Here is a 17,641-nt window from a genome sequence, read left to right as displayed (position 1 = left end):
GTTCACACCAAGGGCACTCGGAGGGGTCTCGGGAACCCCGGGGTGGGAAAGCCGGAGCTGCTGCTCAGGAGCCATCCAGCAGCAAAGGCAGGCAGCAGGCTGAGCCATGGCCAGCTCTGAGGAGAGGACACGGCAGCCAGCCCAGCCCAGCCCAGCCCAGCCCAGCCCAGCCCTGCAGAGAGGAGAGCTCAGCTGCTTACCCTGGAGGAGGGGAGGTTGCAGGCTTCCAGCGCCGTCTCCACGCGCTTTCTGTCCGAGGAGAACAGGCGGTAAATGCTGCAGAGGAGCACAGACAGAGGCTTGGCTTCAGAGACGGGCCTGGATGGCCCTTGTGGCTCAAGGACTGAGTATCTCTCAGCAGCCCATTGCATCTTTAGCTATCTATTTCCATTTGCTGGCTGCTCAGTGCAGAGGGGAGTTCACAGTGCTCAGTTTTAACTCTACCCCACGCCAGCCCCTATCACAGCAGGTATTTATCTCAGCCATTACTGCTCTCTTCATTCCCCCAGTGACAGGAAATTTATTTCCACATATGCCCAAAGGGCATTTGAACAGAGACACCCCATCCTCACTGTTATAAAGAGAGGGTAAAATGATTCTTCTGGGCACAGGGGTGCCATGCCCATCCCAGACACATCTTCACAGCCCAAAGTCAGCAGAGAGCACGTGGTAAGGAAGGGGAGCAGCACTTACTTCTTCAGAGGAATGCGCCCCTCTGGAGTCACCTGCAGCTTCAGTTTGGTGTAGCTGTGGAGAGGAAAGCACCCTGCTTTATTTTTACAGCATTTTCAAGGACCTCTCCATCACCTTCCTAGCTCTGGGCTAGTGCTCTGATCATGTGGCAAATCCCACTCAGCTCCTTCTCCCAGTATGAAAACATGCTGGGATATCATTATTGACTACAAACCTTCTACTGTCTGTCCTGAGATAACTGTAAAGGAGTTTTGCAGTAGCATCATCTGGTGAAAGATGTGGCAACACTTAAATATTTCAGAGGAGATTTTTTTTTGGTTAAAAACTCAGCTTTTTCACTTCACCCAGCGGTCTGCCAAAAGAAGAAGAAGCTGCATGGTTCTAATAAACTTTCCTTTTCTTCCCAACAGAAAATGCCATTAGCAACCACTTCAAAAACACAGTGCATGCTGAAACTAGGCTAACTGGGATAGGAACATTTCCACAAATCCTTGACTCCCCACAGTTTCATCTTCTGGAAACTGAAACCTTTCCTGCTACTGTGTCACCAAGCACAAGTCCCAGCACTGAGGAAGATTAGAACAAGAAAAAACAAAATCACAGTAGTTATTTAAAAACACAACAAAGTTTCTTTTATTTTGCCTTCTACTATTTGAAAATTTTGACTACATTTTGGTGATGTTGTTTTCCTCTCTAACCAAGGAAGTTAGAAATAACAGAAGATGGGTAAAATCTGTTTATTATTGCACTTCCAGTGCTCCAAGGAACTGAATGCCATACAGAAAAAACCCTTCATTCTGCTCTAATGCAGAATGTTTTCTCTTTCAACAAAAGGCTTCTGATAGGACTCCAACCAACCCTTGCTTAGTACACTAATCATAATGGGGAAATAATTTAATCTTCAAAGTCATACATTTCTTAAGTGACTGATTTGGCATCCGTGCAGAGGAGCTGGGAAACCTTACGGTTTCCAAGTGATTTATTAATTAGTGGAAAAAGACACAGGAATGCCATGCTTGCCTGCCACTGGATGCACACAGTGTGTCCAGTGACTTCATCTTTAATTCATATGGCTTGAAAAACTGCCAAAGAATGGCTCCAGACAAGGAGCTCTGCTGCAGCATGTGATGACACATTTCTCCCCTGCTCTGGGTAGGAAAGGGCCCATCAGGTACAGCCCCAACCCTCCCCCCTACAGAGCTGTCAGCAGAGCCCACTGGGCACCTGGGCATTTCAGGGGCTGGAAATGGTGGAACCAAGTCCCCCTCCAAACCCATCTCCAGCCTGTGGAGCTGAAGGTGGGCCAATGGGAAATGTTCAATGTTCCCATCCATGTGGGATTTGGTTTGCCTAAAAGATCCCTGCTGCCCAAGACACTGTTACCAGACACAGTGCTGTGGCTCCAGCAGCACCCACCCTCCAGAGCTGCCTCAAGAGCTGCTGTGACTGCAGCTGCACCGCAGCAGACAGCACGGGGAGGAAACACACACCCACAGATGCACAGCCCTCCTTCCCACAACAGGCACCTGTGGCTCCTTGGGATTCAAATTCAGCACTCTGGAACAATCTGACTCTGAGGGCAGCTAATGGAAGTAGCCTCAGAAAGTCCAGGAAAAAATATTTGGAGGGAAGAAGGTTTTAGGAAGGTAAGTTTAGTATTTAGCTGGACTGAGCCCCTGTCTGTGAGCAGGGAAAGGTGGTTCGGGGTGACACTAAGCTGACTTTAAGCAGCTAGCTCACAGGCTGGGGAGGTGCAGCCCCTCTGCCCTTTTAGAAGCCCAAAAGGCCAGTGAGCATCCCAGTTCAACCAGCACTTTCTGGCAGGCTTTACCATGCTGCTCTCAAAGCTCTGATTTCCACAAAACTGCCTCTCATCAGTTGAGAATTGCTAACATCAGGTTTAGCCCTCTCCCCTTTCAGGTGTGTATTTCACCCCAAACCTTCTCACAAACAGCTTTTCTGCTTCATGGAAAGCAACTCAGAATCTGCCCACTCTGCCAAGCGATGCAGAGGAATGAATTCTCTCTGGATCACATGGAAACCAGAGAGATCTGACTGAGGAAAAGGGACTTCTGGCATTTCTCTTTTTGTTTTGTTATCAGTAAAAGACAAAAAGGAAAACAAACCAGAAGCAGGTCAGTCCAGAATATTCTTTCTTTTTAAATGCAGACCTGCAGCCTCCAGCTGAAGCTCCAACTGTACAAGGGGCAGAGAACATTCAATTCTGACTTTTTCTGCAACCACTTAACAGTCTGCCAGGAGAACCCTAAAAAGGATTTTTGTTTAGATAACAGGCTCTTTAGAACCACAGGAACCAGGAGCTGTGTTTACAGAAGTGACAAGGCACCAGAGCAGAAACAATAGATGCCAAGGTGAGTAAGAGGCTGGAGGGAAATGACGCAGAGGGAGGAGCAGCTCCCCCAGGGTGACGGCTCAGGGCCACTTACGCCTTCTCCAGAAACGCGTCCCTCGACATGTTCTGTGCCAACAAATTCGTTGCCAAACTGAACACTTCATCTGACCATTCCTGTGAAGAGAAAAAGGGAATAAATGAGGCTCAGTTCAGATGTTTACTGACACAATGCAATATGTTTCTGGAAATTATGCTTTGAAAAAAAGGGCCTAATTAAAGCCTGAACTTGATTTTTCCAATTACATCTTCCCTCCTCATCTGTGAGACCTGTTTTTCTCATGCTACAAAAAAAAAAAAAAACAAACCATGAAGACTGTTACAAATTAAATTCCTAACTCCATTCAAGATAAGAAGCTTAAAAACTCCCAACCAGCAGAAATATACAGGAGTACATTTCAATTGCTCTGATGTGCAAGGAAGATGCAACTCCAAAGAACTCTTTTTCCCTGATTGCACATCCTCACACTGTGGGCCTATCCCCCACCAAATATTTTTCCCTCTTCCTGGTGTAGGGAAGAAATGCCATAGAATCATGAAATGGTTTGGGTTGGAAGGGATGTCCAAGAGGATCCAGATGGGCACCTTCCCCTAGACCAGGCTGCTCCACATTTCTCCAGTCCTGCCCTTGCCTCCCTGACCTTTCCCAGGTTCCCAGCAGGGCTGAACCATGATTATAAACTGAATTTTAGACTCCCACAATTTGTGCTGCTCTCCTCCCTTGCAGGTGCTTCAGAGAGTTTTTCCTTTCTAACTTGGTGCTTATTCACAACTTGTAATTGCAAACCTTTTTCATCACAACTGTGGTTTTGGATTGGCTTTGTTTCACCCCAGTGAAAGAAAGGGAAGAAAACAAGCAGTGCCTCTGCAAACAATGTGAATTTTTTCTGTTTTAGTTGACAAAGCTTTAGGAGTTTTGTTCCAAACTAAAGTTATGTTTCCTTTCATAACAGTCCAAATCCAAAATTCCCACTGCCACACTCTTTGGGAAGTATTCCCCTCTCCTTGCTCTTTCTTTTTCTTGAGGGGAAAAAAAAAATATATATATATAAAAAAAGGAGGATTCCATTCTGACAAAAACGGATAGGGATGGGAAGTGTCATTGACTTCCACTGAAACAAATGTTCCTGCGTCACTTTGGAGCTTAGAGCCTGTTTTACCAAAAAAGCCTCATTTTTCCACATGACCAGGTGACTGATCTGAGAAGCTGAGGGTGTTCTCCATCTTTTTTATAGCTAAGGTTTATTCCCTGACGTTATCAGGCCTTGCTCCTGGAGCTGGTCTCCCACCTGTGCTGCCAAGGATAAGGCTGCCTGCATGCCCAGTGTTTTGGTGGCCTTTGGTGTCCTCCAGCTCTCAGCTCCTGGAGCCCATCCCATTCCCCACCTCACCCCTCAGCCACAGAGATAACACCTCTCCTGTGCCTGGTGTTTCTGCAAGAGAAACCTCCTTCCCTCAGACACACATTTGTTCTGGAGGCAAATCAGCGCTGCTCAGACAGTCCTCCCTCCACCTTCTTGTGACCACTGCCATTCTTCTTCTTTAATTGTTTTTCCTTCTTAGGTCCGGTTTGAAAAAACCAGGGGTGTGAGAAAGCAGAGGAGGAGGAGTCAGGCTTGTTAGCAACACAACTGCTTTGCTGTGACTCCTGGAACAGAGAGCATATTAAGTGCAGCATCTGTTTTTCTTCTTGGCAACTCATTTTTCCAGGCTCAAAATAGGCTCCTCTTGTAAACACTGCTTTGTTTAGGCACTAATAATAGCTGCTCAGACTTCTCCCTGTGACACTAACGGCCACAGAGACTACCAGCAACACAAAATACTAGCTGGAAATCGAAAATACACTGGCTTTTAACAGACCTTGATGGACTGTTTTTATCTTGCTGCTTCTGCTGGGCTTGAAGCTGAAATATTTTGTGTAAAACAGAAGTAGGGCACTTCAAGAGTATCCCACACCCCCAGCTCTTCCTTTCCTTTGTCCATGTGCTTGTTGACAGGAATGTGAGGGGAACTCACTCATTATGTGCCTGTCACACACATTATTTATATAAGCACTCTTGCCATTTGTTCCATTCTGCTCTTTTGCTGGCTTTTCCTGGCTCTCCAAAGCAGCCCCATCGCTCTTGCCAAGCACTCTGAGGGCCACCTGCAGGCTGAGCCATTCCTAACCAGGGCACAAGCAACACTTGCTCATTGTCCCTCCCCTTTTAGGGTCCAGCCACCCCAGAGCCACAGCCAAAAAGCCAAGATCAGAGAATCTGCCAGGGATCACACAGCCACTGATCTGAACCCCGGGCAGGAGGGGGAACAACAGCATTGAGGACAGAGCTTGAAAAACAAAGAGATGCTTGGGCCAAGGTGTGCCTTGCTGCTTCAGCTACCAAAGGGCTCCATTTCCTTGGGCTCCATTTCCTTGGGTTTGCTGCATGGCAGAGAGCAGAGCCACGCCCCGACCCCACACCAGCAATTCCAGCAGGCAGAGCTCAGGGGAGCACTCCAAAGGATGGAGGGCTGCTCTGTGTGGAGAGCAAACAGCCAGCTGTGGGAAGGTTACAGCAGCATCCAGGCTGCCATGGGTGCTGCAGCCTGCAGAGATGAGATACAACAGGAAAACAGAAATCTGGGCTTTCTGAAACAACAAAGGGCTGCAGCAGTGCCAGCACTGACCCCTCACGGGAGCGGAAGGACCCGGCCTTCTGATCTTCAACTCCAGGCGAGCCACATCCATCATGATAAGAGAGAGCTTCCTGCACTTGAGCCCCTCCTGGCTGTGTCCTGCCATGCCAGTTCATCTCCTGCCAGTGCTGTGAACTTTGCTGATGTGTAATTCTGCTGTTCAGTGCTTTGGCAGGTAGCACATGAGCAGCAGCTCCTTTGGAAATGTGCTGCTCGGTGCAGCAATCTTTCCTCCTCTGCATGCATCAGGGTACCATCAGACAGTCAGTGCCACAGAAGAGATGAGACCTTTTTCATAAGAAAAGGCAGCACAGAGCCTTGAAAACTCTTCCTTCAAATCAGGCCTGACTACGTGTGAAGGCAATGTTCCTCGCACATTTCTTTTTGGTGGGAGGTTAACAAAGCAAGCTGCTGAAATTCTACACTTTCAGAATTTCATTTAAAAAAATATCAAATGGAAGTGAATTTATTTTATTCTACTGATCAAACTCTTACATACACTGGGGAAGCTAGAAAAATAAAGATATATGCTGGAAAGAATAGTAAAGCGTGACTTGTGAATCATCCTTGATGACATCACTTTACTTATGGAGGAATTCATCAGCTCTTAGTGATGCATTTTACCCAAAGCTCATCAAACCAAGGAGAAAGAGATTTCCTGGGGCTCTGGACAGGGCCCTGCATGGCCAGGATGGGCAGTGCAGAAAGAAGAGAGCTGCCATGAGGCAGGGAAGAGTGAGAGGAAAGAGGTGGGAACAGTGAGATGTTCCCTTCTGAATCTGCTGGATTTGGGAAGAGAGGGAACTGCTGTGGGAGCAGCCAGGGCTGGACTTCTTCATGTTGGGAGTGGAGACAGAGAAAAGAAGCATTTGCTCAGAACAGGGTTTGAGAATAAACTCTGCTGCTTCTGCAGCAATCTGAGGATGCTCACAAATAAATCCTACCCCAGACAGGTACTCTCAGATGAAAATAAGTGAGGGCTCTCTCAGTGCTGCTTCTCTCCCCACCAGGACACACCTTCCTGCCTGCCCTTCAGACCAGGGCCTAATGAATTTCAAGCTTCATTCTTTGATCAAGATCATTCTTTGTCTCTCATCACTGATGTGCTTTAAGCATCAGTTACTTTTCCCTGAAGGAACGAAAAAAACCCAGCACACTGACATTTCTATTCAGTGCACCTGAGGCAGGCTGAATAACCCCAGACTTGCATTTTCCTACTTTTCCCATACCTTGGCCAGTGGATGTGATAGCAGAGTTTGTAGCAGCCCTCTGCAAAGGGAGCAAATCCTCTGCTGGAATCACCTGAACTGCCTCATTAAGACCATTACAGCTTACTTTGCCTTTCTCCTTAAGGCAGGGCTGCTCAACACTTGCCACACAGCTTGAAAAACAAGGTGCCACAAATGAAGGGTTAACAAAGAAATCTTCATGCACTGAAAAGACAAGGTGGGAAGGATTTCCATTGGCACCTGCTTTCCCTGGAACATCGGAAGGGTCAAAATTTGCAAGCGTGGCGCTGAAAACGCCTTGTACTGACATCCCTCCCCAGAGCTCCCTGAAGAGATGACTTGTGCCCGGTGTGCTTATTTATTACACTTTCTCTGACTCACTGCATGGGGCTCAGAGACAATGGAGACCAAATTCTGCGTTCTGCTTCACATAAAGTTGGTAAACAGGTTAAAAAGAGAGGAATTTTTAGATGCGTTCAACAGTGATCAAAACTGTTTTGATTCAAACAATCAGGATATTTAACATGGCCCCAAAGCACACACAGTTCATCTGCAATGCCTTAAAAATTGCATCCCCAGGCCACAGTGCCCAACTGATCAAATATTAATTTATTTGCTCTACTGCATTTACAAATAAAAAGGAAGACTCAGATTCTTAGTTACTCGGATGGTAGAAGTTACTCAAGATTTAGAGCAGCCAAGCTTTTACAAGATGTGATTTTATCCACTTTAAGGTTCCATTATCAAACAGAAAATAGCCCTAAAATACCCATTTCTGTGCTGTTTTAGCAAATAGATTATGGCTCACTGACTGCTAGCTAGACAGGAAAGTGAAAAAGAAGGACATAAGCCTCTGATTTGGGTGATTTTCCCTGCTTCTTGATAAGGGACAGCAATTTCTGCTGGTAAAGCTTTAGCATACCTTTTCATTTTCCTTCATAAGCATAGCTCCTTTTTTTCTCCTGAAGAGTTATTTCAATTGCTTTCATTTCTGCACTGTTAAGATTTCTCACCCTGTAGAGCTCTGCATTTCCGCGCTAAGAACAGCGCTTCCCTCTCAGCTCTTCGTGGACCACCACAAACTCCTTCTGTCTCTATTCTTCCATGTCAAGGGAAGACTGGAAATGGTGGTTTTGCCAATTGGCTAAAGAAGATTAGCAGAAATGGGAATTTGGCAAGCAGAAATGTCCCCTCCTCCCTGAAGGCTTTCATCCTATGACCTTTTTGCACCTGGCCTAACAATCCTTGTTGCTGTGAGGTGATAAAATAATCCCTTGCTGTTGTTAAATCCCAGCAGGCTGCAGAGAAGCTCTTTTCACACAATCTGGTGAAGGCCAGGATGTAAAAATGCCCTCTGGAAAGTGTTCTGTGTGTGGATGGCTGGAGGCTGGGAGCAGAGCGTGCCCACACGAGTGGAAGTGGAGAGAGGAGGAGCAGCTTTGGGATGTCTGTTGGAAATAGATAAAGCAAAAGTTCCCAGTTCATTAAACAGGATTGGACTGTAGAGAAATTGGAAGAAGAAGGAAAAAATCCAACCCCAAATGTACTAAGTGTAGTTTTATGTTGTGGGTTGGACAGAGGAAACTGATGGACCTGCAAGGAAAAAAATACTTTTCTAAGAAAATTACATTGACTACAAGCCTTATCAAGGGCTCTCAGCAGGCAAAATGTGATGCTGCTACTGAAATATTGATGTGTGTTTGGGGAGCCACAGTGTAACATCTCATTCCTGAGCTCAAATTTGTATGTAACACTGTTTTTATTGTGATTATTTGGGCTTTACAAGCAACGTTCTGAACACGAGCACACTTACCAGGGGCATAAATCTTGCTGAATGAACTCCTCGGGAGAAAAAAACCACAAAACAAAAAAAGATTGCACATTTCTTCTTGGGAACTGGGTGGCCCAGCTCCAGAAAAGAGCTGTGCTTCATCTCCCAGAGACTCCCTCTTTCAGCCCAGTTATCCCTATCTGGAAACACTGCCTCGAAAGCATTTGCTGTGACAGACCTTCACCTGCCAGGTGAGTTACCTTTGCTATGTCATCCTGGAATGCCACCAGGTTCAGGTAGGAGATATTGACCAGGTCTGGCCCATACACCACGGTGATCATCCGGTTTTCCAGCCGGCCTCCCGCGTTCCCAGCGTCCAGCAGCTCGCGCAGCTTCGGGTCCTGCAGGGGCAACAACCACCAAAGGGTTAAAAACTGCTGCAAAGATACTGCACTCAAAGAGGTGCAGAAACTGCAAATACTGCCACTTGGAAAATCTGTGTCATTCTGAACCTTTTAAACGTGTTGGCCTGTTGGTTCTGATCTGGTTAACGACTCATTAAAATCCTTGAAGTTATTAGCCCAGAATGAGAAGGAAATCGCTGCTGTAAATCCTCCAAAGCTTGGAGCTCTGTGTTGGTGCTGCCCTGGCTCAGAGCTGTCCAGCTGATGGCTGCACAGTCCTGTTTGCAGTTATTTTGCTGCAGAAGTTAAGCAAACACAAACTGTCTTGCTTGTCAAAACACCACAGTCTGTCCAAAGGCTACTGTCCTCAGCAGTGATTTCAATGGATTTTAGATAAAACTGAAAATGAGAACTTAAGTTTTTCCTAAGGAATTAAGAAGACTTTTGGAGTTAACTTTCTTAAACCCTATGAAATGAGTAATGGAATTTTGGCATTGCCCTCCTCTTTCTTCTTCATGTACAACAGGTCATGTATTATTGAAATTATTACTTATATGCCATTTAGATTTGGCTTTTAGCCTTTTTCTCCCCTCTGTCTATATCCAATACAGAATCATAGACTCATCTAGGGCTGGAAAGACCTTTAAGAGCATCGAGTGCAGCTGTTCCCCCTGCACTGCCAAAGGCACCACTAACCCATGCCCCCAAATGCCACCTCCACACGTCTGTTAAGCCCCTCCAGGGATGGTGACTCAACCCCTTCCGTGGGCACCTTGTTCCAGCCTGCCAGAGGAGTCACCACCTAACACTTCTGTGAAAGAAAGCTGCATTCAAGGATTTGTATCAGCTATTAATAGCCTGAACCTCAGCTGCACCGGCAACCTAAATGTGAGTAAAAACCTCAGGTCATTTGGTGACTCTGCTCATTTCTATTAGGCTGCTCCATTTCCAAGAAATGCACTCAGTGTGTTTGAAATGAAGAAAATGGGTCCCTGGCCTCGTGGTGAAGTTTATGGAGACAGATGAAAAGCTGCCCTGCATGACTGGATTCAGCCCTTTGGAAAGGGCCTGTATAATGTGAAAGCTCAGCTTTCCTAAAAGGCAAGACTGATCAGTCTCCTACAAAAACTAAAAACTGGCTAGCAAGGGAATCCCTGTGGATGGCAGGTGCTGTGCAGAGATCAAATGATTTCAAAACTGACACAATAAATGCTCTGCACTCTGAATTTCACTCTCCCTTGAACCCTCTCCCTGCACTGCCTGCATATGTTCCATTTGTGGCATTCTTAATATTTCATAATTTTTTGAATAAGTATCTACATTTCCACCAACTGACACCAATTAAATTTAATATAGCAAGGTTAAGGTAATAAAAAAGGGCCATTTTTCATGGATCTTGCAGGAGATCCTGTACCAACAAGACATCAATCTAAAGGGCATCTCCTGATCGGTATCATACCTTCTTGGAAGCAACAGAGCTGTGTGTGTGTTCACCAAACACTTCACCAGATTTAGGAAAACATTTTTGGAGCACGAGGTAGAAACTGAAAAGAAAGTACAAGGCTGTCTATCAAAAGTGCTGAGCCTCTTTAAATACTGGGTATGATGCCAAGTGTTACAGGAGAACAGACAGAATGATCCTATTTAAGGGCTCTGTAAATTGTGAATATCATTGTGCTCCGAGACAAAGATGGTTTCGTGGGTAAACAAGTTAATCACAGCCTTTCACAGGAGAGAAAAACAGGAGGGGGATACAAAAATAGTAGTTGTGTTTCAGAGATTTCAGAGGATTCAAAGCAGAAAGACAAAGCAATGGTATCATTTAGATCTGGGAGAAGAGGAAGAGAAATGCCCTGCAGTTGCTAAGCCAGTCATGGTGCATTACTTGATGGGTTCCTTTCCCTTTTATTTACAGGCTGGATGTTTCAAAGCTTTGTTTTATGTCTCTGGGAGATGAGAATCCATCTCCTTTTTACCCTCTGCCGTTCCAACCCCAAATCAGACAGATAAATGCCTCTGCTCAAGGGCCTGTCTGGGAACAGCATCATTCTTCCTGGGCTCAGACAGAAGGGCACTGTCTATCTGCTCTGCTCCTTCCACATCACTGCCACTGCTCCCTCCCTCTCCCTGCCTGAGCCTCCTGCTCGCAGCTCTGCTCTGCATGATGGACTGCAGTGGGAGCAGCAAAAGAAGAGGGCAGATAACCTCCTTCTGTATTTACACCTGGCCAGGGGATGTCTCAGGGTGAATCACACTCCACTTGGACCAACACATGCATTAGCCATGGAATAAAGAAAGAAACACATTTGCAATGGGATGCTTTTTCCAAGGAAATTCATGAAAAGTGAATTTATCTGGCACCGCTCGGTTTTCAGAAGTGCAGATAAGTGGCAAATCAAGCAATGTGAGTGTGGATTTGGTTTTCCACATCCAAGGGGGTTTTTTGCCAGGTTTTCCAAGCAAGCAGTTAGACAGACCGTTGTCTTTGGGCTGCCGTGTTTGAATGGCTAAAATGTGAATTTTTCTGCTCTGTTTAAGGCTCGTCTAGCAAAGTTGGAAGCACACAGTCCATTACAGCAGTGCACTGTCCAGCACCATCCAGCAGCTATTAATAAGGGGAATACACCACAATTCCTGTCCCCTCTCAGTGCCACCTACCTGCTGGGGGCCTCACAGACCCCAAAGACATATTTTAATAGCTGCTTTCTAGGATTTTAAAAAATGTTCTCTTTTTAAATTCAGTGCAAATGAATAATTTTGATGCTAACATGACTCACAGCCGTGCTGACCCCTGCCATGGGTGTACTTGCCCTTCAGGGGTGCCAGATGCACTTGTCAGTGACAACCTCGCCCTTAGCTGATGATCCAGGTATAATTAGTGCTTGGAGCTGAAGTTCTCACACACCAAACCTCACTGCCAGCTCCCACATTCATTCCTCATTCCTCAGCTCCCTTGTTACCCCCTTTGCTGCAAACACTGCCAAGGAGATGAGCAAAATATCCTTTACCAACATCTTGAAGACTCTCAGTGCTCTATGAATCAAAGCCCTTTGCAAAATGTCAGCAGGTTTTCCCGTGGAGACGGCAGGAAAGCACATGGGGGAAAAAGCCAAACCAAGCAGCAAGACCAAATTTAGCTTCTTTTATGGAAATGGGAGTGATTTTGGTGATTCCAATTTAGGGAATGACACTGGAAAGCCTGCTGCTGGTTGGGGTTGTGTTTCATACATGAGTGGACAGACTGGTTTTGGGATAAGCTCTTTGCTAAACTGGGGTCTAATTAGCAACATACTGAGCTTTTCTTTGGACATTCAGAAGAATGATACCTATTTAATATTGATTACAGTAACTTTTGGGACACCTGAGCTGCTGAAGTTTGGGAAGACACCCAATGGGATGGCCAATAAACAGCAGCCATTGGCAATACCCACATAACTCTCCAAGTTCCCTTTGTAGCTCAGTATTTTAAGTCTTTGATGTTTCCTTTTGCTTCTTGCAGTCCAAAGGGATCAGCTTAGCTTTTCCCTTCCACTGGAGTCTGGTAGGAGCTTCAGCTCAAGGACTGGAGGTGCCTGAAGACTGCCCCAGAAATAGGTCAGGAAAATCAGTGCTTGGATGGGACAGTCCTGCTTAAATTCCCAGAGGGAGATGGAATTTGTGAGCAGGCAAATGTGGAGGAGGTGATAAGGATGGTGTTGGCAGCACAAAAAGCTTCAGAATCTATCAAAAATCAAATTAGTCATGTGAAATTGAGGCTAAGGTTGGTCAGAGGATTATCTGTTCATTGGAAAAAAAATCTTCTCTATTTGGTTCTGCTGTCTTGGAAAATTATCAAAGAAAATATACCTTAAATCAATGGGAAATAAAGAGAGAATAGAGAAAAAAAATTAACCAGAAACAAACAAACAAAAAAAAAAGCTTATGGAAGTCCTACCATTTACATGAACAAATGCAAAATAATGACTTTTTGTTAGAAACCAGGGTCCTATAGACAGATGGATAAAAATAGATTTCAATCAGGCTTTCCTAACTTTCTCCTGCTGTATTTCCTTTTCACTGGAAATCATAAGAATAACACAAACTTAGAGAGGCACCTCAGCCACATTACAATCCCTGCTTGCCACTGTGATTGGTGTTATTAAAATGTAGGTCCTAACCCTGAAATCCCAATTAGTGTGTGCTCTGCACAGCACAGCAAATGCCATAACATCTTTTATTAGTATCACCAGCTCTTTACACTGTTTTTTTCTTCTGAAAACCTGCAGCACACCATCTGCCTGTGGGAACGCTCTGGTTCTTCCACACACAGTTCTAAAAGGCTGCCACGAGGTTCTGTGGCACCCAAATGCTGATTTCAACACACCAGGGAGCAGCAGGCCAGCCCCCTCTGCTCACTGATGCTTCCCAAAGCTGCAGTGATGCCTCAGGTTTAGCTTTTCTATTTTTCAGGTTCTGTGCTGCTTTAGTGTGTGGGTCTGGGTTCATATTAAGGGATGGTGAGCTCTGTGCACAGAGCAGGGAGACAAAACAATTCCTGCTCCAGCTGGAGACCAAGGACAAGTGATCCAAATCTCAGCCCAGGAGCACAAACCCCGTGGGCTGGAGAGAAGAGAAAAACAAGCAGGGTGGGACTGCAGGGGCTAAAGCTGGGATGGGACAATGAACTCCAAGGTGCAAATGGAGCAGAGCTGATCCCAGGGACAGACCTCGTGCCCGGCCCTGCATTTTGGGGCCATTTTGGTTCACCTGGGGTGCAGCCCTGGCTGGGCTCTGGGGCTGCCCAAGGTGGATCCATGGAGGAGATCCTTTGGATAAATCCCTGCTTTATTCTTTAGCTCTGTCCAGCCTCCCCAGGGCATCAGCAGCACCGTCTCAGAGAGCAGCTTCTGATCCTTTCACCAAGGGAAGGAATCTGCCCATTGCTAAAGGTTTTCCTGGGTCTGATGGTTACAGATAATGTGATGGCCAAGGCAGGTGATTATCCAGACAATCAGAACTTCTTGGGTTGCTGGAATAGGTGTGCAACTAAATATTGGGAATTTTTGGTGAAGATATTAATTTACAATGCAAAAAACTCTCAAAACTATCTCACACTGCCACAGGGTACTTCAGAATTCCCTGCACTGCAACTATCATGGTCTACATTACTACCTGTAACTATCACAATCCCAAATCATTGCATTTGTGTCCTGACAACTTCAGGAGAGACTTGAAACAAAAATGGCACCAATTTCATCTTAGTTTTCTGCTCATCAAAGTGAGATTTCCAAGCACTCAAAAGTGCATTTATATTTATCCAGCTGAATATCCCAGAAGAGGGAATATAGGGGAGGAAAGAAGCTGGCTACACATGCAAAGAGTTTTCCAGGAAATATTGGAGGAGTTTGAGGCTTAAATTAAACAAAGAACCTTGCTAAATTAGGGCTTTACATTGTGACTCCATTGAAGGCAGAACTCCCACAGATTTTCTACAAATAGAACAATGTCTTGTCTTCAAAAATTCCTTATCACAGAGTGTTTATCAACAAAAAAGTATATACATGCATATATATAGATAGCATGGATATCTCATATATTTGACCCAGATTTCAAAATACCAGCTCTTAACACTCAAAGCCCCAGGTCAGTTGCTGGTTTAGGGGCAGTAAAATAGGAAATAAAAAGTGACTCCTAAAATCCCAGCACTTACCCCTGAGGCTAGCTGAGGGCTTCAGCTGAGTTGCCAAGCCCCAGCTGTGCTGCAGTGACCCAACCCAACTCCTCAGTGCCAGCTGCCCTGCACAGAGCACCAGCTAAAGGAAGGAATTGCTTTCTAAGGCTCTGAGAATGACCTTGTGCCACCTGTGGCACCTGAAGCACACAGCTCTGCTCTGCCAGGCTTCTGGGGTCCATGATGATACCTAAGAGCTGCTGCTCATCTTTGTGTGAGCACCAACCTGACCCTCAGAAACAAAGTGTCCTTTTGAGTGGCTGAAATTCCCTGCTAACAATCCCCACACAGACCTCACAGCTGGTCAAATTCCCTTTGTGCCACACATCACTGAGAGCTTCCCATCAAATGCATCCACAGACTCATCCTTCAGACAAATCTTCTTCTCTCCCCTTTGCTGAGAGCAAAGTCAAAACCCTCAAGTTAATCTTCCAGCAAAGCCTCTCACTGATGAAGGAGAATGTCCATACATGGGAATCACATGGCAGAACTCAGTGACAGGACTTGGTCTGTCTGTCTGTCTCAATGACAGCCATGTGACATGAATAGACTCCAGTTCAGATATCCAAGATACTCAAAACTGTGCTCTCCACACTCTCTCTCATGCCACACAATACACAGGAAGTCTGATAGCTCAATGGATTTACATGCATCAAGTTATCCTGACCGAAATAATTGTCATTAAACCAGAAATCTATTTGGCCTAACAAACACTGCAGTATGGTTTCAACACAAATAATGTCTTCACACATTTCACAAAAGAGTATCAGATCAAGATATAACCAAAATATTTGGAAATAAATGTCTCCTCCTTTCTAAGGTTTCAGAATGGATTCCAAATTTGGTGTGATATCACCATAGCTACCTATGCACAGAAACAGAGCCAGGATCTTGTTTAAACACCCAAGTCATCCAGACATCATTTCTGTGCAAACTGAGTCAGTGTGCACAAAACAAGAGGAAGTTTCTTTAAAAAATAATCTCAATCATCTAAACTGGTCTCAATTTGACCATCTGCTCAGTTAATACAGTGGAATATTTCTGACATATGACACAGCATGAGGTAAAAGGAGTCAGAAATGCTTTAGTCAGTCCCTAGGGAAGGAGATCCAAGGCATCCACTGACTCCTGCAGATCTGGTATGCAGTAATCCCAAATACTTCAGATGCAACTAAAATCCCAGGGCTGTTCTTCCCACAGATATTATCAGGGAGGACAGGGTGCCATAAATCACACCTCAAACAGTCAATGCTGATTACCCTTCCCTATGAAACACCTGGTCCAGAACAATGGCTGCTTTTCTTAAAATAGCTTGATCCAATTCCATGCTTGAACTAACAACATCAATACGTCAAGTTTACCAGGACCAGGCTATGAAAAGAGTGAACATTCTTCTTTTTCTGTGATGTACAGCTTTTGAGGAAGAGAGAGCACGTGCCAGCTTAATCCATATTTTTCTCTGGCAAAGGAATAAGAGGGAAGCCACTCTCTGCCTGTAGAAAGGAACTTTGGAAAAGAGAGGACTGTGTCAATAGACATTTCCAAATAGAACTTGAGCTGTGAGCTCTGAAAATGCAGGATGAACTCATGCTGCCTTTCTATGACACCTGTGTTGCAAGACACGGATTATTTAAAAACATCCAACGTGATAAAGCAGTATTTTTATAACACTTAGGGACATCCCCCCAGAAAACCTGCCAGTCCTATGTCAGCCACCCCAGCAGGAGGACAGAATCATCCTTTGGAAGCTCCCAGGCCATGCCAGGCTGGAGGGAGCAGCTGATGTGCTGGACAGCCAGGCTGACAGGTCTCTTTTCACCTCCAGTTTTCAATGACACCATCATTTCTGTGCAGATGTGCTGCAGAAGTTTACTGGGGACAACACTACCAATTCCCTGATGGTAAAACTCACTGATGGTAATTCAGTCCCAGTTTTGGTGAAGGTACTCCTGAGAGTACAAAATCAGATTGATTCCTGGGGAAAAGGGAGAGAGATGCCCACAGGATATCTATGGCAAACACAGTGAAACCAGCATTTTATCTGAAATACAAAGAGAATTGATTGCACATGCTGAGGAAACCAGGGCCACCTCATTCCTCTTTTCCTGACCTTTCTCAGAGTTGCAGTGATCCCAATCCAGCTTCCCTGGGTCTCTCATGCTCTCATGACAGAACACGAAGCAAATATTCAGCCTGGATTTTATTTTCATTTTCCATCCTAACACTCATATTTCTCAAGATGTTTTTTTCTAGGCTCGTGGTATTTGAGTTTTAGATTGTTTGCAAGACTGTGTGTTCTAACAAAAAACAAGTGACAGTATAAACCATGGAAGTAAAATCAGACCAACTGTGGTGTTTTCCAGTGCTTTTGGATGTGGTTGTGATTAACATGAAAAAGCTTTACTTATCACAGTGTAAATCTTAATTTATATTGATGCCAACTCGAAAAAGGTGAAATACTGAGCAGCTACAACCACTCACAACCTTCCTCTAGGTGTTCTCTAACTCACTAACATTTTTTACCAATTTTTATCAGCTGCAGATGGCTCATTATTTTAAAGATGACCTTTAAACACACACACTTCCCTTCCCTGCTTTTCCTTCCTCCAAATTCCACAAGTTTTTCTTCAATTTAATTTTAAAGGAAGAGATGAACAGACAGTGGCGAAAAGAAACTCATCTCATTTTCATGTCACTTTTATGAACTCGTTTTCTTTGCTCTGTATGAGACTATTGCAAAACCTATAA

The 17,641-nt window shown here is 45.0% G+C and overlaps 1 protein-coding gene across 2 annotated transcripts in view; it reads right to left on the bottom strand.

The window, feature by feature from the left end:
* The window catches only part of PLCB1 (phospholipase C beta 1), a 325,489-nt gene that overhangs the window by 122,512 nt on the left and 185,336 nt on the right, over positions 1–17,641 (bottom strand). For both annotated transcript variants that reach the window (XM_084203396.1, XM_084203397.1), the window contains exons 4-7: positions 9,040–9,180; positions 3,141–3,220; positions 694–747; positions 201–276 (exon numbers count right to left, since the gene is read on the bottom strand). In XM_084203396.1, coding sequence (XP_084059522.1) covers positions 201–276; positions 694–747; positions 3,141–3,220; positions 9,040–9,180 — 351 coding nt within the window. The remainder of the gene's footprint in view (positions 1–200; positions 277–693; positions 748–3,140; positions 3,221–9,039; positions 9,181–17,641) is intronic.

Source organism: Fringilla coelebs, assembly GCF_963513975.1.
Source record: "Fringilla coelebs genome assembly, chromosome: 3".
Lineage (NCBI taxonomy): Eukaryota > Metazoa > Chordata > Aves > Passeriformes > Fringillidae > Fringilla > Fringilla coelebs.
The sequence above is the reverse complement of the archived record's forward strand: the minus strand, read 5'-3'. Positions and strand labels throughout refer to the sequence as shown.